Source organism: Megascapheus bottae, chromosome 25 (genome assembly GCF_031878675.1).
Source record: "Megascapheus bottae isolate mThoBot1 chromosome 25, mThoBot2.hap1, whole genome shotgun sequence".
NCBI lineage: Eukaryota > Metazoa > Chordata > Mammalia > Rodentia > Geomyidae > Megascapheus > Megascapheus bottae.
This window is the reverse complement of record NC_143533.1, coordinates 8,653,144-8,678,989: the sequence shown is the minus strand read 5'-3', so window position 1 is coordinate 8,678,989 and position 25,846 is coordinate 8,653,144. Positions and strand designations below refer to the sequence as shown.

Sequence of the window (25,846 nt, the reverse complement as noted above, 5' to 3'; positions counted from 1 at the left end):
CACAAATAAACAGGTAACAGAGACTCTATGTGGCCTTCAGGCCAAAAGTATTTATTATAGGGGCCTTTTATAAAAAGTTTGCATAACCCTAATTTACACATGCAAAATCTGACTGGGATTTAGGCAAGCTTGGGCAACTATGTTTATGTAACTCCATCACAACAGAAAAGGCTGGATGTGGTAGAGTGTGTCTGTTATCCCAGTTACAATAGGAAGCATAAACAAGAAAATCACAGTCGAAGCCACCCCAGGCAATGAGTAAGATCCTATCTCAAAAATATCCAGAGCCAGGCTGGGAATTTGGCCTAGTAGTAGAGTGCTTGCCTAGCATGCACGAAGACCCAGGTTTGATTTTGCAGTACCACATACATAGAAAAAGGCAGAAGTGGTGCTGTGGCTCAAGTGGTAGACCTCTAGCCTTGAGAAAGCCCAAGGATAAGTGTTCAGGCCCTGAGTTCAAGCCCCAGGACTGGCAAAAAAAAAAAAAAAATCCAGAGCCAGCCAGGTGTAGTGGCTCACACCTATAATCCTAGCTACTCAGGAAGCTGAGATCTGAAGATCACAGTTCAAAGCCAGCCCAAGTACTAAAAAAATCTGTGATATTTTTATCGCTAATTAATCATCAGAAAACCAGAAGTGGCCCTGTGGCTCAAGGGGTAGGGTGATACCCTTGAGCTCAGGGACAATGCCCAGGCCCAGAGTTCAAGTACCATAACCCCCCAACCCCCCAAAAATCAGGGCAGCTGACATGGCTCAATGGTAGACCACTAGTCTAGAAAGCATGAAGCCTTGAGCCCAAACCCCAGAACCACCAAAAAAAAAATGACTAGACATATAGGTACAATTCATTCTGACCATAGAGAATGTATATATTTAATTTACCTGTGCTTTCTCCTGATATTTTGTCAGCATTGTTCTTACTTGTACCACTGAGGCGAACTATACTGGAAGTACTTTGATAACTGAGTGTAGGCAGGCAGTCAGCACTTCCTTTTGCACTCTCATTCTCTGACACTATAAAGATGAAAATGAAAAAGTTAATAAAACCTATATGCATTCTAGGAGGCATAAAGAGAACCAGATTTTAATCTTATATATTTCTTTTCCCTCCATTTATAAGAAAATTTTCATTAGCTCATCCAGCAAAATTGTAGTCAAGAGCTAGGCACTGGTGGCTCAAGCTTGTAATCCTAGCTACTCAGGAGGCTGAGATTCAAAGTGGTAGAGTGCTAGCGTTGAACAAGCAGAGTTCAGAGACAGAGCCCAGGCCCTGAGGTTCAAGCCCCAAGACTGACAAAATAAACAACAACAACAAAAAAATCCCCCCAAAACACCAAAAATCCTGAGGTTAATTAATATGTGTTATGTAGTAAGACAGTAATAACAAAGAGTAATAACAGTCTAACCACCCTAGAACTAACAAAATCCATTTTGCACTATACAGTCATATGTATTTTTTTGTGTGTGTGTATGTGGGGGGGGGCGTCATGGGGCTTGAACTCGGCCTGGGCACTGTCCCTGAGCTCTTCAGCGCAAGGCTACCACCTTACCCTTGAGATACAGCCCCACTTCCCTCTTCTAGTCATTAATTGGGGATAAGAGTCTAAGAGTCTCAGGTCCTTTTGTGCCCGGGCTGGCTTTGAATGTTGATTCTCAGATCTCAGTCTCCTGAGCAGCTAGGATTACAGGTGTGAGCAACCACCTGGCTAGTCTTACGTATTTCTAACTAAAAATTGGTGATAAGACTAAAGATCTGATTCTCAAATACAAGGCCTCTAAGCAAGGAACAAATTGTTGCTCTTTGCTGGTAGCTTACATTTATAATCCTAGCTACTCAATAGGTTGAAATCTGGGGCTCTTGGTTTGAAGTCAGACTGGAAAGACATATCTGAAAGATTTTTATTTCTAATTAGTCAGCAAAAAGCCAAAAGTGGAGGTGTGGCTTAAGTGGTAGAGCACTACCTGTAAGCAAAAAAGCCGAGAAAGAGTACACAGTAGGGGATTTACAAGAAAAAAATTACTAAATGTTAGTCAAGTACCGTTCATGCACCAATTTTATATATGGTTGTGAATGAGAGTTTCTTGTGGGAAATAAAGGGATATATATGTCACAATTCATCAGTCCATTAAGAAACATTGAATCTCAATATTATTAAAGTACAGAAAAAGATCTCATTTCACGAAATACATTTCTATTACAATTAATAATATGCTTTAAGATTAATAGCATTCACACTAATGGCATTTGTTTGGAAAGTGCTTTGTCACAGAGATAACACATTTCATACATGAAGCATTTTAGTGAGAGTATTTGGTACTGAAGAAGGTTTACAATGGCAGGAAAGAAGGAATGAGATGAAAATGGAAAGTAAAACCAGGACTTGTGTACTGAAAGTCCCGAAAGTCCCTTGTATTTTCTGAGTGTAAGTCCACAATTACATGTAGCACAGGCTTAAATAGTACGTACAGGAACTAGAATCACTCTCTTTTTTATCTTTTCCTTCCTGAGTATCCTCAGTAGATTTATCCCCTCTTCTAACTTCATCTTTAGATAGTGAATTATATCCCAGATCAGACTGGCCACCTGTGGGGGGAAAAAAAAACAAAAAATCCTGGGTTGGTTATAAAAAAAACTTCTGTAGTTAAAACAGTTAGAATTAGGAGCAATATATTAGTGTTTAGATTTATTTATAGGCTTTTTTGTATGACATCAATTGAAAGCATTGTTTTCTTAGTTATCTCTTGCTCATCTCCATTAATGTAAGAAAGATATCTCAAATTGTTCACTTTTGGCTTCACACCGCAGTCAAAGAAACATTCACTATGCAGGTGCCAAAAGACATAAACAAGTTAGATATTCTTCATACAAGTCCATCACCTTCTAGGCATAAGTCTGCATTTCAACTAAGCAATGGAGAAATCTTCAGGGAATTCACAATAGAACAGTCACATACTAGATCTCAGTATAAATGAATTTCTTAAAATTGATCTGAATAATTAGAGACTTGTACACAGGAAATGAGAAACAAAATGTAACGTTGAAGTTACTATTAAGAAAAGCCAAAAGTTAGACATGAACCAGTTGTTCATGCTTCTAACCCTACATAGTCTGGAGGCTAAGATCTAGAAGATAATGGTTCATTGCTAATCTGCAGAAAAGTCCATCAGACTCAATCTCTAAAATAGCAAGAAGCTGGGCTAAAGATATGGTTCAAGTTGTAGAGTCCCAATGAAGCAAAGTTTAAACTTTGAAGCTTAAAGCTTAAAGTTTAAACTCTTGTTCCAGCCTGCTCCCCACAAAATAGACAATTACATTTAGTAACAGTTTTCACTAGATTAGCATCAAAAAGTAAGATTGTAAACTTTAGGAGACTTGTGATGTCAAGTAAGCCACTTAAACATTTTTGTTTGGATTTCAAGATACCAGATTTGTAAAATACAAAGTTGTCATGACAGGCTAAAATTAGTTTTATAATTTATAATAAATATAAATAAACATAAATCTATAATACATATAGATTTAGAAAATCTAAAGATTTTATTAGTACCACTAAGTATTTCCTTTGTTTTATATATATATGTATATATATATAACAAAGGAAATTATATATATATATATATATATATATATATAAAATTTTGCCAGTCCTGGGGCTTGAAATCAGGGCCTGAGCACTGTCCTGGGGCTTTTTCCTCAAGGCTAGCACTCTGCCACTTGAGCCACAGCACCATTTCTGGCTTTTTTTTATGTATGTGGTACCAAGGAATCCAACCCAGGTCTTCATGCATGCTAGGCAAGCACTCTACCACTAGGCCAAACCCCCGGCCCTATTATAATTTTGAGTTTGTATTTTTAAAATCAAACTCTCAGTTCCCATTACTACAAAAATTACAAACAGGAAAATTTGAAGATAATCTTGAAGTACATGCTTTCTATTAAGTTCTTCACTTTTTTTTTTTGCCAGTCCTGGGTTGAGCTCAGGGCCTGAGCACTGTCCTTGGACTTTCTCAAGGCACCATTTCCGGCTTTTTTCTATGTATGTAGTACCGAGGAATCGGACCCGGTCTTCGTGCATGCTAGGCAAGCACGCTACCACTAGGCCAAACCCCCGGCCCAAGTTCTTCACTGTTTGAAGCTGACCTCTCTTAAATGCCATAAAGTGTTCTCTTCACCATTAAGAGACAATGTCTGAGGAAGATGACTATGACTGATGAAGTCCATACTACATGACATGAAACCAGCCAAGGAAAGATTACTGTGTTATGTTTCAAGACAATCAGCTTACATTTATTAATCGCCAAGTATGCATAAAAGAAACAAACGAAAATAATACTGCCATTTGCAGAAGAGTCTTCATATTTTGTAGTAATGCTTCAATTTAAAAAGTTTCTGACCACTAAATTCAAGTTTACACTGCACTAAAAATTCATACATATTTTAAATGTTATGGAGTCAGAATTGTAATTTAATTATATCATTTTGAATCATAGAAAAAGCTTTCACACAATGTTTTATATTTCTGTGACACGAATGCCATTTGTAGTGCTAGAATGCTATGTTTTTCTATACTTAAAATTATCTGGGAACTTTTAGAAAATGTTCTGTTTTGTCTGTGTTCAGATGTGTCACTGAGCGGTCCTGTTTGTTTTTCTCTTGACTCCTCATGACTAAGAAGGATCTTATCTGCTGTTGATATTCTGGGAAGTGCATTTATTCTCGACAAGAGAATGCCACGGCTGAGGGTGAAAGCTGGAGCAGGTGGTTCCTGGTTGTGAGAGCTGCTTTTCTCTGTCAGGGTGAAAAAAGTTTTAACTAACTCAAAGGCTTTTCATAAAATCTAGTTACACATCTGACTTGAGGATTGAATTTTCACCTGCTTGCTTGTAAAGTAGCAACTGACTGAAATTACAAGGAAAAATAGAAAAACTGAATGGATTAAAAAAAAAAAAAACCTCCCAACTGTACTTGCTAGTCTAATAGCCTCCTCTCTCATAGCTCAGCATGCTCTTCTTCCAACCCCATTTGGAAAAGGCAGTAAATAATTGGCCTCCACCTCCCTTCACCTTGAGATGGCACTCCTTTGGGCCAGTTACATCCATATAAGGCAAGATCCCTTTAAAGTGACCTTGAAGTCTTGGCAGCTGCAAGACCCCTTATCTGCCACTTGGGCAATGGCCATAAATCCTAGACTGCCATGATGAAACCCCTGGTCCACACATCCACACCTAGGGCCCCCTCCTACATCCACACCTAGGGCCCCATCCTACCCCCTCCTAGTCTGATGTTATATAGGTCACCTCAAACAATAGTCAACTCTTCTCATTTTGTGAGAAGGGGTCTTGCTAGTCCCTTTGTTGGCAATAAATCTTTTCTGTGTTCAAAAACAAATTATGTAGGGAGGCTTGGCAATGGCTCATGCCTGTAATCCTAGCTACTCATAAGGCTGAGATCTAAGGATCAAGGTTTGAAACCAGCCCTGGCAGGGACATTTGTGAGACTCCAATTAATCACAGAAAAAGCTGGAAGTGGTGCTGTGGCTCAAATGGTAGGACGCTAGCCTTGAACAAAAAAGAGCTCAGGGACAGCACCCAAGTCCAGAGTTTGAGCCCCAGCACAGGCAAAAAAAAAAAAAATGAATTTCAGAAGAAGTTGCAAAAATAGTGCAATTGAGGGAGAGAGTTCCTAAGGTACCTTTTATCATGTTTCTTCCAGGAACAACTTGTATAATAAATCAAAATATGCTAAAATCAGAAAACTGACACAGGGATAATTCTACAACTCAGTAGGAAATATAAATTTTGTTTTAAAAATATTTTTTTTTTTTTGGCCGGGAGCATAGCCTAGTGTTAGAGTGCTCAACAAGCATGCATGAAGCCCTGGGTTTGATTCCCCAGAACCACATACACAGAAAAAGCCGGAAATGGTGATGTGGCTTAAATGGCAGAGCCACTAGCTTCGAACAAAAGTGTCAAAGGACAGTGCTCAGGCCTTGACTTCAAGCCCCAGGACTGGCAAAAAAATTTATTTAAAAATATTTTCATAATTATAAAAAATATATCCAGGAAAATGACATGGCAAGGGGCTTAGTGACAGAGCCCTTGCAGAAAGAGAGATGGGGAAGGGATAGGGAAGAAGAAACAGAGAAGGGGAAAAAGGGAGAAAGATAAAGAACAAACTAAAAAAGAAAGAAAGCATACCACAAAGATCGGTGGTTACCAGAGTTAAATGGATAGTCACTGACTATAAGTAATTAAATAAAGAATGAGTAAAATTGCATATAGCTAGCTGGGTGCCAGTGACTCATGCCTGTAATCCTAGTCACATAAACCTATACTAAATCTATCATCAGTAGCATTTACTCTGATTAAACCTGTATTAAAAGGTGCCTACTGGCCAGGAGTGTGGCCTAGTGGTAGAATATTTGCCTAGAATCCTCGGTAACATATACACAGAAAAAAAAAGAAGTTGGTAACAGTTGAAAAACCAGTATTTTACATAAGCTGAACTTCCTTTATATAAAAATCAGAAGTCTGAACATTTTTACTTTTTTTTTTTGCCAGTCGTGGGCTTGAGCTCAGGGCCTGAGCACTATCCTTGGACTTTCTCAAGGCTAGAACTCTACCACTTGAGTCTCAGCACCACTTCCGGCTTTTTCTATATATGTAGTACCAAGGAATTGAACCCGGGTCTTCCTGCATGCTAGGCAAGCACTTTAACCACTAGGCCAAACTCCCGGCCTGAACATTTTTAAAAGACATGACAACACAAGTAGAAAATCTGACTAATGAAAAGATCATAGTCAAAATATAGGCACACTAAACACACTGTATAAAATATGTTTACCATACGTATGAGTATAAGGCATATATAAAACATAAATGAATTCTGGTTTTAGACCTCCAATAAGTATCATTTATAAATACAAATATTTCAACATCTCTCACCAAATGTCACATACAAAAACCACTTATGGTCCTGAGCACTACAGATAAGAGATAGTACTAAAACTTGCTTAATGAAAACAAACTCAGAAAATATTCTGTATTTTTAAAGTATTTAAAATCTCAAAAAAGGTTAAATATAACCAGGTCATTAATTTCAAAGAATAAGTAAAACTTTAAAATTGTTACCTGAAAGAGTTATTTGTGATGAATGTGCATATTTCTTTAATGCTCTTTTGAACTGTGCTACTCCTAAAACAACATTTCTTAATTTTGTCCACAGAAAATAGCCGCTATGACTTCTTGAAGGCCAGGTACTTTCCAAAACAGCCTATTCATGTAATAAAATAATTAGTAAAATGACTTTTACAAATGGACATAAACAGGCTTCAGAGTAAAGCTAGAGAATCAAAGCAATTATATAACATCAAACCAAGCCAAAAAAATCTTATGTAGCTTACAAAATATATTTTAATACTCTAAAGTGAAGCCCAAATAGTTCCTGCATCAAGGATTTTTGCCATTAAGGTTGTGTAATGACAGAAAAAATACTTTCTCCACTGAAGAAAAATAATTAATTACCTTGTTGTAATAACCGTAAGTGATGGCATTGGGGTCAATACCGGCCTTCTGCATCTCAAATAGCACTCGAACTGCAAGCACTGGCTGGTCATATTGTCCACAAAGCTGCATAAGGATGCGGTAGCACACCTGGAACACAAGTGAAAAGTGTACAGAGGCAAAGACATCCAGCTGCATGTCTACAGTTAAGTACTTTAGAAAGTAAGTGCTACCTCATCAGGTGGGTCCATCTTCTTCAACTGCATTTTTTTGAGCACATCATATGCAGTTTTCAGAGCCCTGACTTTGGAATGACATACTTTTACATAAGCTGGCAGACAAATAAACCACAGTCCATAGCAGTGACGAAGGAGGCACCTAGACCACATCTGAGGGATCGAAGAATACTTCTTGGCAATTTTATGAGCTGATTTAATTTCCTAAGGGGAAAAAATGGCAAGGATTTGATGAATAAATTTGCATACTTTGGCATTCTTATTTAACTGAAAGCTGAACAAGGTCACATGCTTTTTAAATGATTCTATAACAAAACACGACTACAATGAATGTATTTTCCAGTTCCTTCTTCAATCTGCATTATACAAGATTCAAGTTCTAGGACAAGATAACTAGGCTAATTCCTGATATTAGATTACGTTAATAATTTGTACTGTCATAATTACAGCTATGCTAGGAAAGTACATAAAGAGAAGATGAGTGTCAAATTTACTTTTTGCTCTAGTATTTGATGACATGAAGAACACAAACATTGTAAGCACCTGTTTTGTTCTTCTGAACATAGGAGAAGGACTGCTGGGACTACTTGATTTTGTAGGCAATTTCTTCTTTCGTGTTTGTAGAAATCCTTCCGGTCTGTCAAATAAATTGTTCCTAAGAACTGGAAATCCATTATAACTGTTTTAGAAAAGGAAAAAAAAATCCATCTAAGTGATTTTTAGCAGTTAGAAGCTAAAAAAAAGTGTGGCTAATATGTTAGAATTAAACTTTCTATATCAGACTACATTACACATTCAATAAATACTTATGCTGTTTTGTTTTACTTACTGTATTTTATTAACTAAATAAATGTTTGCAGTGTAAACCAGGGCCTTCCATACATTAGGCAAGTAGTCTACCACTGCGCTACATCTCCAACCTTGTGTTTTTGTTTTGCCAGTCTTGGGGCTTGAACTCAGGGCCTGAGCACTCCTTGGGCTTTCTCAAGGCAAGTGGTCTGACACTTGAGCCACAGCACCACTTCCAGCTTTTTCTATGTATGTGGTACCAAGGAAACGAACCTGGGTCTTCGTGCAAGCACTCTACCACTAGGCCAAAATCCCAGCACAATCCTTGCAGTTTTTGAGAGATAATCTTGCTATGTATCTCAGGCTGGAATTCATGGTTGTCCTGCCTCAGGTTTCCAAGTACTCGGACTATAAGCATATACCACTATGATTAGCTCTTGCTGTAACATTTTCAAATGTTAATAGCCAAATACAGACTCAACATATCTATGGGGGGAAAAGGGAAGTACATTTAAAGGTACTGACATCAAAGTTAAAAAAAAAGTTTGTATTCATGTAAACATTTTGATTAAGTTCTAAATACTAAGTCCCAGTGATTGTAAATAGAGATTCCCTCCTTGAATACTTGTTTGTTAAACTTGTCATTTAAAATATGATGTAAAAATCATTAATAAATTCTCTAATAAAAAAAGTTAGTTATAAAAAAGAATAGAAAAGAGGTTCCACTAGTATAAAATCTTCTAAGAATTTGTGTCAGGAAATAATTTAAGAAGTCAAAATTCTGCACATACCAAAAAAAAAGTTTGTATTCATGTAAACATAGCAAAGCTATTAGAAAATATCACTGTCGGCAAAGGGACTGATAAACAGTTATTATTTCAAATAATACAGATGCCAAATATGGATTTGGTTTCTTTTGAAAGTGCAACAACAAATAGCCTTAGGTTTAAAATTAGAATGAGTGGCTCTCTAAGGAAGTGGGCCTAATTAAGGTGCTAGAGAGGAAGGGGTTCTGGGTATTTAAGTAGCAGCAAGAAAAAAGACATACTTAAAGTGGAAATCTCCAAGCAACAAACTTAGCTTCTTTTATATTATTACTAAAGCTGTACAGTTTTAATTAAAAAGAGACAAGTATAATAAAAGTGGTTAGTGATAGTGGTTATATATTATGACAGGCAAATTCCATGGAGCAAGAAAATATTGGATACCGAGTAGGAATTAAAACAGCATGCATAGTGTGGTACACTATACATAGTGTATCTTTTTAAAAATGTACTTATTTATTTCGTCAGTCATGGGGCTTGGACTCAGGACCTGGGTGCTGTCCCTGAGCTTCTTTTGCTCAAGGCTAGCGCTCTACCACTTGGGCCACAGTGCCACATCTGGCTTTTTCTGGTTATGTGGTACTAAGACATCAAACCCAGGGCTTAATGCATGCTAGGCAAGTACTCTACCATTGAGCCACATTCTCAGCCATGCACAGGGTGTCTTACGACAATGTTTCATTATTTTACACATACAGTTAAGAATATGAGTCTTTTCTGTTGGGCAGACCACCATGTTCATTAAAGACATGTCAACTGTTTACAAAATTTCAGTGAGGGGTATGATTATACCAAAATTATACTGATAGTCTTGAAAGGAAAAAATTACTTAGAACCTTTAAAATGTGGGAACTTTTGGGCCAGAAGTGGTGATACATGTCTATAATACAAGCCCTTAGGAGGCCGAGATTAGAGAATCATGAGTTCAAGGTTTCATAGACTGTCACAAACAAACCAATCCTCTGGAACTCTTTAAGCTAAGCAATTTTCTTATTAAAGGATTAACTTGCCCGGGTGTGGTGGCTCATGCCTGTAATCCTAGCTACTCAGGAGACTGAGATCTGAGGATCTCAGTTCAAAGCCAGCCTGGGTACTAAAGAACAAGAGATACTTATCTCTAATTAACCACTAGAAAACTGGAAGTGGAATTGTGGCTCAAGGGGTAGGGCAGTAGCCTTGAGCTGAAGAGCTCAGGGACAGTGCCCAGGCCCAGAGTTCAAGCCCCATGACCGGAAAAAAAAAAAAAAAAAAAAAAAAAAAGGAAAAAGGATGAACTCTAAATGTAAACTATAAAAAGTTTACATCAAACCACAGAAAGGAAAATAAAACTTTATTGATATCTACAAGAAGATTTTGTGTGAACTACAAAAAAGACCAAATAAACAAAACCATGCTTTGAGAACAAAAGATAAAATTAAGAGAAATACCTTAAATATCTTTGATGAAAGAGCTCCTTTAAAAAGTAAAATTACAGCCGGGCACAGTGGCTCACACGTGTAATTCTAGCTATTTAGGAGGCTGAGATCTGAGGGTCAAGGTTCAAAGCCAGCACAGATATAAAAGAACCTGAGACTCTACTCTCCAATTAATCTCTAGAAAATGGGAAGTGAGGCTTGGCTCAAGAATAGGGCAGTAGCCTTGAGTTGAAGAGCTCTGGGACAGAGCCCAGGCCCAGGGTAGGGCGGCAGCCCTGAACTGAAGAACTCAGGGGCAGCCCCAGCCAGTTCAAGCCCCATGACTCACACACACACACACACACACAAATACACAATATCAGAAATAATAAATCCATCTCAATCTAAGACTTTATTTTCCTATGCTTAGGGCTTTTCTCTTTTCTTCACTGGACTTAAAGGCAAAGACCTTGTATGCCAAGTGTATATCTGATAAAAATTCCTAAATGTGGCTTAGTGGTAGAATGCCTGCCTAGCAGGCAGGAAGCCCTGGTTTTGATTCCTCAGCACCACATAAACAGACAAAGCCAGAAGTGGTGCTGTGGTTTAAGTGGCAGAGTGCTAGCCATGAGTAAAAGAAGCTCAGGGACAGTAAAAAAAAAAAAAATCCTAAATTAGCTAGGACTTTGCTCAAGAGGTAGGGAAACTGTTTAGCAAGCCTGAAGCACCAAATCCAAACCTAGTACTGCTAAAAGAAGAATCAAAATTAATAGTGATCAATTTTTATGATTTAAAAACTCAGAAATGATAGCTGAAAAATTTTATCATACAGGGCCGGGAGTTTGGCCTAGTGGTAGAGTGCTTGCCTAGCATGCCTGAAGACCCGGGTTCAATTCCTCAGTACCACATACATAGAAAAAAAAGCCAGAAATGGTGCTGTGGCTCAAGTGGTAGAGCTCTAACCTTGAGAAAGTCCAAGGACAGTGCTCAGGCCCTGAGCTCAAGCCCACGACTAGCAAAAAAAAAAAAATTATCATACAAATCAAGGCCACAAATACTACCCTAAATTAGATTTATCATCTCTCATAAACCGAAGTTACATGGGTTGCTGTGTGAATGGAATGAAAAGAAAGGCTGCAAGAAGGAAAAAAACCATTAGTGAGAAACAGAGCCAAAATTTATAACAAAAGTGCTCATTTGAACTGGGTAGGAGGACCTAATAATGTAATCAGCATTTATAAAGATACTTATATAGTTATGATTGGTTGCCCAAGTGTATGCTATGCAAAATTATATATTTTTTCTGTTTACACCTCAAAATTTAATAATGGATGTGGGATAATCTTGCTTACCACCTAAAACTTAGGGATGTGTAAAGTTTGCATTTTGAAAATACCAGTCCTTAGAAATCTATGCCACAGATGACGGACTGCTCTTTCACTCTCAAACACTCTGCTTCTCGAGTACCTGTACTGTAAAGGGGGTTCTTCACCATTAGGCAGATGGGGGATCTCAGGTGGTGTTACAAAGACAGTATGTTCACTTTTGAAAGATTCATCCAGTTCTATAAGTCGCATTTCACCACTCTTGTCCATATCCACCTGAGGGGGTTGAAAAGACACGTTTAAAAACCACAGTGGTTAGCTGAGTGTTCCTCTATGGGAGAATGGCTCAGTGAATCATTTATACAAATGTAAGCAAAAGAACTTTAAAAAAAAATTGGTCATGGGGCTTGAACTCAGGGTCTGGGCACTGTCCCTGAGCTCTTTTGCTGAAGGATTGTGCCAGTTCCGCTTCCAGTTTTCTGGTGATTAATTGGAGATAAGAGTCTCATGGACTTTCCTGTTTAGGCTGGCTTTGAACTGTGATCTTCAGATCTCGGCCTCTTGAGTAGCTAGGTATGAGTCACTAGTCCCTAGCTTAAAGAGCTATTAAAAAATAGAATAAGGGAGAGTTCTCTTTGTACCATAATAGAATACCAAGATAATTAAGTACAAATAGCCTAGTAAAAAACCACTGTATACAGTGTATTATCTTTTCAGAAGAAGAAAAGGGGAAATAAGAACAGATATCCATTTCTGTTTCTATTTATACAAAGGCAGACTAGACTAAGAAAAATAATTAAAAATCTGAGCAAAAGAAAGGGAATGTGGAGGATGAGGATGAGACAGATTCCAGGTGTTTCAGTGTATTCCTTTTTACAGTTTTGGATTTTGAAACATAAAAATTACTGAAATTTTAGCATGTATATTTGTGTGTGTTGGAATAGTGTGTTCTTTTTTTAAAATGTATACTAAATATTAGAAATTTTTCCTAAGCTTCTTCAATGCCTGTAGAAGTACGCTTGGTTATACTTTATCACATCAATACTGAAAGTATTTAATTACTGCAGTTTTCTTGCTTGCTCTACAGCAAGGTACATCCAGAAAAAAAAGAAAAGATTTATTCTGAAATCACTTTACCAGTGCTCATAAATTAAAGGCAACATTGTATTATTATTACTATTTTTGGCAGTGCTAGGGTTCTTGTTAGGCAAGCACTCTACCATTTGAGCCTTTTTCACTTTGGATTTTCTGATGGTTACCTGGATATAAGAGTCTCATAGACTTTGCTGCGTAGGCTGGCTTTGCACCTCAATCCTCAAATCTCAGCCTCTTGAGTGGGATTATAGGTGTGAGTTGCCAGCACCTGGATTCATTTGAACCCTTTCTGACTTACAGTTATTTTTCGGGTTCAGGGCTGGCCTGAGATTCTCTTGTGAATAGCCATATAGCTAGAACCACAGACATCAATAAGTCAGGCATGTTGGTTGCTATTAGGTCTTGTCAATTTTGTGCTCCTCCCCTTATTGCCACAAAATCTAGTGACCTCTGATCCTCCAGGATACTGAAACTTTTTTTTTTTCCAGAGCTGAGGACGGAATTGAGGACCTTGAATTAGCTAGACAAGTGCTCTTCCACTGTGTCAAATCTCCTCCTGATTTTGATCCTCCCTATCTCTGTCATTTGTTGCTAATTAAAAAAAAATAGCAAAATGCTATTTATAGAACTATATTGGTTAAGAAAAATTACTATCATATACAGTAATGAGTAGAGTGAAGAGGAAGGGCTGTCAACAAGGTAAAATTTACAGATGAGGATCTGTAGTAGAGAATGCTGTTCCCAGTATCCTAAAAGGTGAAACAAAGAAGTGACTAAAAAAAGGTAGTTATTGAAGCCAGGAAGCAGAGCATCCAACTGCAGAATGAGAGGTTGATGGAACTCCCAGAATGAAGGTAAAGAAAGTTTCTACATGACAGACTAGAAAGAAATCAAGACTAGAATGAGGGCCGGGAGTTTGGCCTAGTGGTTAAAGTGCTTGCCTAGCATGCATGAAGACCCGGGTTCGATTCCTTGGTACCACATACAAAGAAAAAAGCCAGAAGTGGTGCTGAGGCTCAAGGAGTAGAGCTGTAGCTTTGAGAAAGTCCAAGGACAGTGCTCAGACCCTGAGCTCAAGCCCAGGACTGGTAAAAAAAAAAAAAAAGACTAGAATGAGAGGATAGAAGGCCTCAGTAAGAATATAATAAAGAAAACTATCAAATGAATCAACTGATATGTTGAAAAATTGGATATTTCATTTCAGTATCTAAGAGTTCAGAGATTAATAACAGACATAACAAAAACAGAGCAATTACTAAATCTAGGCAAGCAAAATTCTGATATGAAAGGAGATTTAATTATAGTATATTTGTCCCACCTGTGATTATATACAATGGTATATAATGTATATATATATATATATGTATAAAATGGTAGTAATATTAACACTGAATAATTGTCTCTCCAAAACTCACATTATAAGCATACTGGTAGAATTGTGGTGGTAATAAATGTGACATTAACAGATAATATAGAAATCATGAGTAGTGATCAAAACCTATAGTATTTCAAACTCTTAAGGTAAATGATTGTCTACAGAGACTACAGATAGGGTGGGAAGGATGGGATACAGCCCTATAGGGATGACATTTTAAACTATATCACGTGGTAAAAATGAAAATTTACTCCTAATGTATTTGACAGCAATATTAAATTGCTTATAAAATCTAGCTATATGGGTCGGGGGTTTGACCTAGTGGGGCAGATACTAGAAAGAATTGGGGTTGAAGGCCAGTGGCAAAAGATCAGTGAGATTCTGTCTCAACAAACAAGCTGAGTAAAGAGGCATGCATCTGCCTCAGATATGAGTGAAGTGTAGGTAGAAGAACTGCAACCCAGACTGGCAGCCTGGGAAAATCAATAGACATACCAGAAAACTAAAGCAAAAAGACCTGGAGTCTTGACATTTGCCTAGAAAGCTCTGAATTCAAACTCCAAAAATGTCCAAAATTATTTTTTCAATAGAGAACAGCGTAGTTATCATTAGAAGACCTAAATATTTTAATAAATAACATTAGAAACATGCCAATGATGACTGGAAATCACAGGTACCTCTATTAGGATGTGGTAGTCAGGTATGACCCACGGCTAAATGAGGTGCTTTTATACTCACTAAATTTTTATGCAGACGAAATGAAACTAACTGAATAAGGACAGAAATGACCATAAAATAGAAGAAACAGACCAGATTAAATAGGCTGAAACGAACACCAGGCAGAAACAATATCTGTCTATCATAGATCATAGTGAGAACTGCTTATCTGTGAGTATCACTATCTGTCTGTCTGTGTCTGTCTATGTGTCTATCTTATTTATCTTCCATTTTTTAACAGCCTCTCCTTTTCTATTGTTTCTAATCCCCTCTTCAGACATTTTATTTATTTATTTTATGGGTCATGGGGCTGAACTCAGCCTGGACATTGTCCCTGAGCTCTTCAGCTCAAGGCTACCACCCTACCCTTAAGCCAATCCCCACTTCCCATTTTCTAGAGGCTAACTGGAGATAAGAGTCTCAGGTCCTTTTGTGCCTGGGCTGACTTTGAACCTTGATCCTCAGATCTCAGCCTCCTGAGTAGCTAGGATTACAGGTGTGAGCCACTGTATCTGCTTCAGCCATTTTATTTTAATTAGAAGCCTGGGGTCCAGGACAACTGCTGAATTTCAATATGGTAAAGTCTATTAAAATGTACAACCTTGCAGTGTAGACTTAATACCTTGGTAAAAGATATTTCCCTTACTTGTGCACAAATAAAGATCTCACATTATAAAAAATAGCCATGGCATAAGCCCTCCATGTTGGACAGCTCTGTCTTTTGTAAAGCACTGACATCTGTCTCTATTGAAAGAAAAATAAGCCCAACACCCACGGACAGGATAAAATTAAAGTAATTTTCATATCTTCTTTATATTTTTCCATAAGATATTAATACGTTCAAAAAATACTGCAAAGGGGTGCTTTAAAAATCAAGAATTTTTTTTTTAACCAGACTATTTGTTACACAAAACTTCCCTTAGTTAAGTATCATCCTACAGGAACAGATTGTCAGGATTTAAAATATAATCATGTGAAGAACAAGAACACATGGTTCTTAAATTAGTCACAAATTAAACTTAAAGCATTCGTGTACATTATTTTTCTTCTATTATTCAGCATTACTCAAGTCAGATGTTGAAAGTCTGTCAAGTGTGTTGTTTGGATATGATGGATAAGATCAAAGGAGGAATATATTTGGTTTATCTTCAACTTTCATCATGGATAGGCAGTTAATGCACATCAAATATTATTTATTTTCCTTACCAAAACTTTCAGAGGTTAATAAAAATTGACTCAAAGTCATTTTATTAAGGCATCATATCCACATGTATGATATTCAGAAAACATTTACAGATTAAAAGCATTGACTTTTTGTAGTGTGCATTTACCATGGTATTAAAATATGAAAGGCAGTTATTTTTTTAGAGAGTTCCCCTTAATAATACCCTAATAATAACAAGTGTGTATAAAGTTTATTAAGATGTATTTTAGGTCTTGTGATAATTCACTTTCTCTAATAAACAGATTTGAGTTATAATAAAGCAAATAGTAACTTTTAGGTTTTATTTAGAACACTAATTCGGAAGGAGGTAGGTGCTGTGTGTGTGTATGGTGCTGGGGACAAAACCCAGGGACTTGCTCCAGCTTAGACAAAGTATTCTACCAATGACCTATTACACTGAGCCTAATTCTTAGTTTTGATTTTCTAGTCATTGAAATCTTTAAGACTAATAATCTAATATATATTACACATTTAATGGATTTTTTTCTCAGAATTTATATTTTTGAAATATTTTATTAACACTGATTTTTGTATCACCTTTCAAATGTCATGTTTAACAAACAAGTATTCAAGAAGGGAGAATTTATGTTTTTAAGGAAATTGTTGAAATCATCTAACTGCATTGACTCCCATAATACAGTGACCTACAGGAAATCTCAGGCAATGCAGTGCATTAATTATTTTAATATATTAAGATATCATCCCTAGGATATGATGCCCCAGATATCCAGAAAAAACTGCCAGTCTTGTACATCTGACAATATTAATAAATATTTCATTAAACCATGCAACATTGTGAGTCTAGCTGAAACACAAACTGGTGACCAATGTGCATTAAAGGGGCCAAAAGGAAATACTGTTTTTCTTTTAAACTATTCACTGGATTCCTATAACTCATTCAGTGCTCCTCTGTGGATTAGTAAATTTATTGGCAACACATGCCAATAGTTAAACCTTGGTCACTAAGTTGATCCCTTGTAATTCTGTCTACCAATATATGGGATAAGCATTCAAAAATGCACAGTGCTAGACAGAAGCATCATCACTATATATAAATAACCAACACAATTATTTCTGCAGAAAAGGATTTAAGAAGCTTTTAAAGATATATTTTCCAAGTATCACCAATACTTGAAATTTTGATTAAATTTTCAACATTAGGACCTTAGTACAATGTTATATAGAAAAATATGTCAAGAAGTAAGAGCATGGGGGGGGGGAGGGAAACGGGTACCAAGACATGTGAAAGGGTATCAATGTATGTGAATTAATGCACCTTCTATCTGGCAAATATCATGTAACCCTTTTACTAATTACAATAAAAAAAAAAGAAGTAAGAGCATTCTTTCCTCAATATACTGGACCTCAATCTACAAAAAGGCAAAATTTTGCTGGGCGCCAGTGGCTCATGCCTGCAATATTAGCTACTCAGGAGGCTGAGATCTGAGGAATGTGATTTGAAGCCATTCTGGGCAGACATATTAGAGAGATTTTCCAATTAAACACCAAAAGGCGTAAGTGGGGCTATGGTTCAAGTTACCACTTGAGCAAAACTTGAGCAAAAAAGCTCTGGGACTGATGCACCAGTACTGACACTGACACACACAGGCACGCACATACATGCACGCTCTCGCGCGCGCGCGCGCGCGCACACACACACACACACACACACACACACACACACACAGAGGCAGGGTTTCAAAAGACAACTTGTAAATAGGCTATTCAAAATATACAAAAACAGATCTTTTCCCCACACAATGCCTTTTCTGAGATGACGAAAACATTCTATATTTTTGTGAAATGGTTACATGAAAAAAGATGTTATTTGTCAAAAATATTCAAACCATATTTTTTAAAAGTATACTTGTTAATTTAATATATAACATTTATACACGTCTTTAAAAAGTGGTTACAGCATATCAATCATGCTCATGAACTCTAAATTAAATGAAAAGATAGATGCCTAAACAAGCTATGAACCTGTTCATGCTATTCCTAAGTCATTAAAAAATTGAGTATTTCTGTCATGAAATGACAAAGCCAAATGAATAAATCTATAGACATGATAGAAAAATAACTAATATTTTCCAACTTTTAATTTATATGATTTCATGAGATAAGGCAGTTACAATAATCTCTTATAATATTTTCAAAAATGAAGATAAACAAACAACAGAGAATGAAGATATGACTAAAGCCATGGAACAAAAATACGGATTCCCAGTGCAATGCTTTTCCTACTTTACCACAGGTACTGAGAACCACTTCTCTTTCATCAGACACAATCAGTGTCAAGCATGAAACTGAATTAAGTTATATATTAGGAGATACGTTCTATTTTAGTTATTTTGTAATTACTGATTTCTTTCCACAGTCTCATAAATTTGAAAATATGCACTTTTTCAAGTAACTTTGTACAGATAAATTGTGGAGACGATACAACGATGAAGTTTTGCTTGTCTCCTTTTTTGTACTATCATAGATACTATATTCATGTATCACAAATTTACAAAGAAGTTTAGAGTATCATGAAAAACTTTCTTTTCTTTTTTTTGCCAGTCTGAGGCTTAAGCTCAAGACCTGAGCATTGTCCTTGGGCTTTCTCAAGGCTAGTGGTCCACTAGCCACAACACCACTTGAGCCACAGCACAACTTCCAGCCTTTTCTATGTATGTGGTAACAATGAATCGAATCTAGGTCTTCTTCCATGCTAAGCAAGCACTCTACCACTAGGCCAAACTCCTGGCCCCAAAACTTCCTTTTTCTTAATCTTATTTTTGTCAGTGTTGGAATAAACCCTAGGCCCTTGCAAGGTGAACAAAGACTGTGCCATTGAGCTATATATTTCAATCCTTGTTTTTGTAATCTTGAGAGTAAGTTGTTAACCTGATCATTGATCTGTCATTCCTAAATACTTTTCATATATACTTTCTATCCAGAAGGACATCCTCTTCCATAACTATAATAAGACTGGAAATATTATGACTGATCTTTAGATTAGTCAACAAGTTTTGTTGATTATTCTAATAATGTTATAGCAAAATGATCCAGTGCTGAACGTTATGTTATATTTGGTAACAGTTTCTCAAGTTCTTTATTTTCTAAACCTTGACTCTTTTTCTTTTTTTCTGAGACTAGAGCTTGAAATTAGGTTCTTGAACTCTTATTCAGCTTGCATGTATATGGCTACCACTTGAATCACATTTCCAGTCTAGCATTTTGCTGGTTAGTTAGAGATGGAATCTAGAAGACTCTTCTGCATGGACTGACTTTGAACTATGATTCTCTAGATCTCAGCCTAGGATTACTACACCTTTTGTGTATGTGGTACCAAGGAATAGAACATAGGGCTTCGTGCATGCGAGGCAAGCACTCTACCACTAGACCACACTCCTGGCCCCGATGCAAGATATTTCTTAAGAGACAAATTATCTAATTATTAGCATGCCACAAAAATTTCAGCATTAGTGATTAATTTTGAGAACTGAATTTTGGTCTTCCTAAAAGCTGTAAGTTGAAATAAAAACTCATAACATTTATGGCAGTCAAACAAAGTAAAATAGAACACTACAGATATATTGCTACTTACTTTATCAACACAATCATCAAAAAACGCCAGGCTTGCATCTTTATCACTGACAAAAGAACACTCTTCAATGAAGCGAATAAACATCTGAGTTTTGGTCATCATGTTATAGAATTTTTGATGTGATCGGTCCCGACTTCTTAAGAAAGCTAGTCAATATAAATATATGATGTGAGATTATATATCATTCATAAACTCACAAAAGTGAAAAAAATTTATTTTTTTCTAGCTTAAAAACTAGAAGATATTTGATTAACCAAGTCATCCACAATAACCACTATTTTGAAGAAGAAACTCTCTAAGGGAAAATAAAAGAAATATAAATCAATTTAGGTGCTGGTGACTAACAACTGTAATCCTAATGAATCATAAGGCTGAGAACTAAGGATTGTGATTCAAAGTAAGCTAGACAGGAAAGTCTGTGAGACTCTCATCTCCAATTAACCACCAGGAAACTGGAAGTGGCGCCTTGACTCAAAATAGCAGAGCACTAGCCTTGAGCAGAAGAGCTCAGGGACAGCACTAAGGTCCTGTGTTCAAACCACATGACAGACAAAATAACAAAAGAAAGAAAAAAAGAGAAAGAAAGAAAGAAAGAAAGAAAGGAAGGAAGAAAGAAAGGAAGAAAGAAAGGAAGAAAGGAAGAAAGATAGAAACTGTATAAACCCAGATAACACATCTAGATTTATCTCTACTGTCTTTTCACTGTCTTGAAAGTCATATATAAACTGGTATATTTGGAAACGTGTGTGTGTGTGCTCACACACGCACGCATGCACCCACACTTGCACATGTGCTGGTACTTGGCATTGTCTCTGAGTTTATTTTGCTCTACCACGTGAGCTACAACTCCACTTCTGGCTTTTTGGTGGTTAACTGGAGGTAAGAATCTCACAAACTTTTCTCCCCAGGTTGGCTTTGAACCACAATCCTCAGATCTCAGCCTCCTGAGTAGCTAGGATTACAGCATGAGTTACCAGTGCCCAGCTAAAAGTAGTATTTGTAAAAGCAGTATTTGTAAAGGAACCCATTACCTCCAGGTAATGGTCCTAGGGGTTTCTTCTGCATCCCCAGCACTGACTGGCTGCCCTCAAAGCTGACAGTATCAGTATCTCAATGTACTTGACACAACAGTATGGAACATTACATGCTTAGGAGGTCTTGTATGTTTCAAATAGTTTTCCGATTGGCCTTGCTAATAGGATTACAGAGAGAGAGTTAGTCTTTTTTTAAATTTTAATTTAATTGTAAAGGTGATGTACAGAGGGGTTACAGTTATATAAGTAAGGTAATGAGTACATTTTTTTTTTTGAACAGCATTACCTCCTTCCTGTCTTCTGCTTTCTGAGAACTGGTCTTACAGAGGTTGAATGAATGTGAACAGAGTCAAAATACAATGAATCTGTTCTAAGTAGGTTTGGGAGGATGAGGGTGTGTGATTGAAGGGATAAGTTTGGCTGAGGTACATTGTATGATGTACAGATGCAAGATGTCACAATGAAACCTCCTTATATAACAAATATTTACTAATAAGATGATAATAAGAACAAAAATACTTTGTTCTATACAAATGGATCACCAGAGTTGGTATTCATATTCTCCTCAAAACAGTTATGTATTTTGATAAACATGAGCTGTAAGCCAAGGCAGCAAATGACTCTCATAAGGCTAAACTTAGTCATTTGAAAGTTATAAAACCTATCTACTCACCTTGCAGGGCAAAAAGAGAAGCTGCATCTGTTGCTGTCTCAGAGGGGGCTTGTGTTATTGGCCTTAAGTATGATCTATAACCTTTTAAAATAGAGGCCATAAAAAACAAAAATGCCTCTTGAATTTCCAAATCTATCATGTGCAACTTTTTTCCAGAATTAAAATCGTAGTCATTCATTGCCAAGTCCATGAGTCCATCATCTCTTGGTCTCTGTTGCACTGTGAAGAAACAGAGTTAAGTGTTTTCTGCTGCAGACACTGATGCTCATAATGGGTTCAAAGTAAACCTGTCATGTTTTTAAAAGGGCTCATCCCATCTCAATTTTTTATTTACATAACATCATAATACAGGAAATGTGTAAACCTTAGAGCTTAGATTACCAGGTTTTTAGATTGCGTTGAATATATTTTATCCAAGCTAAACATGAACATATTACTGTTTATCCTAAAAAAAAAAACCTCATGCTCGCTCCCTCCCTCCCTCTCTCTCTCTCTCTCTCTCTCTCTCTCTCTCTCTCTATATATATATATATATATATATATATATATATATATATATATATATCCTATCCTATCAACCAGATATCAGGATATCATGTTAAATACACTAGTCCTCTGGCTTCTGTTCTATTTTTTTTTTTAAATATAAGTGCCTTGGGCCGGCAGTTTGGCCTAGTGGTAGAGTGCTTGCCTAGCATGCACAAAGACCCGGGTTTGATTCCTCGGTACCACCTACATAGAAAAAAGCTGGAAGTGGTGCTGAGGCTCAAGTGGTAGAGCTCTAGCCTTGAGAAAAGTCCAAGGACAGTGGCTCAGGCCCTGAGCTCAAGCCCAGGACTGGCAAAAAATAAATAAATAAATAAATAAAATACAAATGCCTTTAGGGATTAAACATAAAACAAGAAGACAAAAAGCAATTCTTCCTGGACAATTAAGTGCTACAGCCAACAAGACCAATAGTTCTTCACAATAGAAAAGTCTGATAGATAGTACCTTCATCAACAACTGGATAAATTGAAATTATATAAAGAAAATTATATACCAAGAAAAATATACCAAGATGACAGGCAGATTTGTAAATTGTTCCCTACTTCTTTTTTTTTTTTTTGCCAGTCCTGGGCTTGAGCTCAGGGCCTGAGCACTGTCCTTGGACTTTCTCAAGGCTAGAGCTCTACCACTTGAGCCTCAGCACCACTTCCGGCTTTTTTCTATGTATGCGGTACCGAGGAATCGAACCCGGGTCTTCGTGCATGCTAGGCAAGCACTTTAACCACTAGGCCAAACTCCCGGCCATTTGTTCCCTACTTCTAAGTAAAAGCTTCCTGCATCCCCACCCCTGTTGGCAGTTAGTGGTACAAAAACTGCTTAGCAAGCATGAGATTCTGATTTAAAACCCAGGACTACACATGCGCGCGCACACACACACGTACACACAGACACACACATACACTTACTTTAGTTAAAATGAAGGGCCTGGCCGGGATTTGGCCTAGTGGTAGAGTACTTGCCTAGCATGCATGAAGACCTGGGTTTGATACTTGGTACCACATACATAGAAAAAGCCAGAAGTGGTGCTGTGGCTCAAATGGTAGAGTGCTAGCCTTGAGAAAGCCCAAGGACAGTGCTCAGGCCCTGAGTTCAGGTCCAAGGACTGGCAAAAAAAAAAAAAAAAAAAGAGGGCCTATAATCCTAGCTAATCCTAGTTGGAGATAGGGAATAAACAATGTTTTAGGCCATCCTGAGCAAAAAGTTAGTGAAATACCCCCATCTCAAAAAGAAGTCAGGTATGGTGATGACCACCTATGAACTCAGGTTGGTGAAAGGCTTAAGTAGGAGGATAACCCTGGAGAAAAACATAGGACCCTATCTAAAAAACAACCTAAAGCAAAATTTGGAAATGTGGCTCAGGTTGTATAGTATATCCCTAGCAAATGCAAGGCCCAGAGCTCAAGACTCCCCCAAAAAAGAAAAAAAAAAAAATGCTGGGCTGTAGTGGCTCTCAGCCTCTAATCCTAGCTACTCAGGAGGCTGAGATCTAATGATGATGGTTCAAAGCCAGTCTAAGCAGGAAAGTCCATGAGACTCACATCTCCAGTTAACCAGCTAAAATCCAGAAGTAGATGTATGGTATGACTCCAGTTGTAGAGCACCAGCTTTGATCAAGAAAGCTAAAGGACAATGTCCAGGCCCTAAGTTCAAGTCCTAGTACTAGCACAAAAAATACATAAATAAAGGAATAAAAAATGAGCATGGCACTGTTTGTGAGAATGTAAACTTGTTCAACCACTATGAAAAGCAGTATGGCAATTCCTCAAAAGATTAAATATACAGCTCCCCTGTGACCCAGCAATCCCACTCCTTGGCATTTACCCAAATGTCCAGAAACAAGGACTTACTAAAGCCACTAGCACAACGATGTTCAATGCAGCACAATTTACCATAGCAAAGACATGGAACCAACCCAGATGCCCCTCAGTAAATGACTGGATCAACAAGATGTGGTACTTACACACAATGGCATTCTATGCTGCCATCAGAAAGAATGACATCGCCCCATTTGCAAGGAAATGGAAAGACTTAGAAAAAATCATATTAAGTAAGCCAGACACAAAGGAACATAGGCTCAATGGTTTCCCTCATTTGTAATAATTAGTACACATCTAGGATTCTCCTAGCAGAGGTTTACAGTAGCTCAAAACCTAGGTACATAAGATCATATAGGATGGGGCTGGGAGTTTAGCCTAGTGGTAGAGTGCTTGCCTAGCATCCACTAAAATCCAGGTTTGATTCCTCGGTACCACATATATAGAAAAAAGCTGGAAGTGGTGCTGTGTCTCAAGTGGTAGAAAACTAGCCTTGAGAAAGCCCAAGAAAAGTGCCCAGGCCCTGAGTTCAAGGCCCAGAACTGGCAAAAAAAAAAATGGTATAGAATAAGTCTAAATGAAAGGATCTCTAGGATATGGAAACAAGAGCTTTATCTTGTGTGATTGTTGTTCTTAATGTACTGTCATTTCTCTTCTCTTTTTTTGCCCTTTGGTTAATCTCATATTGTTATTGTATCTGACTTTGTTACCTGGTATATTATATATATACGTTTATTTGTTTATTTGAAATAGGAAAGGGAAGGGAAGAAAACAAGATGATTGGGAGGGGGTAAGGGGAAGGAAATGGGGACAAAAACACGAGAAGGGGTATCAATGTGTGAGAAGTAATGCACCTACTACTTGATGAATGTAACCCCTCTATACATTACCCCGACAATTAAAAAAATTATTTAAAAAATGAGCAAGGCAAATTCTCCTTCTCAGATTAAATTATATCCTTCAATGAAGTTATCAACTTACATTTTGCTAATTGCTGGTGCAAATTATTCAGGGTATTTATCAGATTTTTACATGGCTTCTTTGGGAGAATTTTCCAGGCTACATTCTTCTTGTCTCCAGTTCTGAGAGTAAATGAAAACAACAATGTATTTATTACTTAAATTTTGGGGGAAGGACAAAGTATATACCTACTATATATAAAAACAGGAAAAAAGAAAGCTCATTAAATGAAAAAGGAAACAAGAATATTCTAGCTATTGAGGAAAAGCATATGGGGGTAGTAGATATGTTTAGTACTTAAATATTAATTTATATGAAAGCAGAACCTTCAATACAGATGAAAAATTTAGAATTACGTTGGCACTGAATCCATACACTTGCCTGCCTCTCCCTCTCCCCCCTCTTTCTTTCATCCTGTTTTTGCCCATCAGAAGGTTTGTAGTCAGGCCTGGGCATTATCCCGGAGCTTTTGGACTCAAAATCAGTGCTCTACTATGAGTCACAACTCCACTTCCATTTTTTTCTTGGTTGTTAATTGGAGATAAGAGTCTCATGGACTTTCCTGCCTGGGCTGGTTGTGAACTGTAGTCCTCAGATCTCAGCCTCCTGGGTAGCTAGGATGACAGGCATGTGCCGTGGATACCCTGCTGGTCATTACTCTTAATCCTCACTTACGAGGGTTCAGACATTTAGATACTCAAAAAAAAAAATCTTATTCTAAGACTATTCTTTCATATGGAA

General features: G+C 37.2%; 1 protein-coding gene across 8 annotated transcripts in view; it reads right to left on the bottom strand.

Moving 5' to 3' along the window:
- Dennd4a (DENN domain containing 4A) overlaps positions 1 to 25,846 on the bottom strand; it is a 92,976-nt gene that overhangs the window by 18,808 nt on the left and 48,322 nt on the right. For 7 of the 8 annotated variants that reach the window (XM_090358163.1, XM_090358161.1, XM_090358167.1 and 4 more), the window contains 10 exons: positions 25,127 to 25,227; positions 21,783 to 22,001; positions 20,076 to 20,221; positions 12,214 to 12,347; positions 8,283 to 8,418; positions 7,737 to 7,943; positions 7,525 to 7,653; positions 7,132 to 7,273; positions 2,468 to 2,584; positions 883 to 1,014 (listed from right to left, as the gene is read on the bottom strand). In XM_090358163.1, coding sequence (XP_090214289.1) covers positions 883 to 1,014; positions 2,468 to 2,584; positions 7,132 to 7,273; positions 7,525 to 7,653; positions 7,737 to 7,943; positions 8,283 to 8,418; positions 12,214 to 12,347; positions 20,076 to 20,221; positions 21,783 to 22,001; positions 25,127 to 25,227 — 1,463 coding nt within the window. The remainder of the gene's footprint in view (positions 1 to 882; positions 1,015 to 2,467; positions 2,585 to 7,131; positions 7,274 to 7,524; positions 7,654 to 7,736; positions 7,944 to 8,282; positions 8,419 to 12,213; positions 12,348 to 20,075; positions 20,222 to 21,782; positions 22,002 to 25,126; positions 25,228 to 25,846) is intronic. The other variant, XM_090358169.1, reaches the window with a different exon arrangement.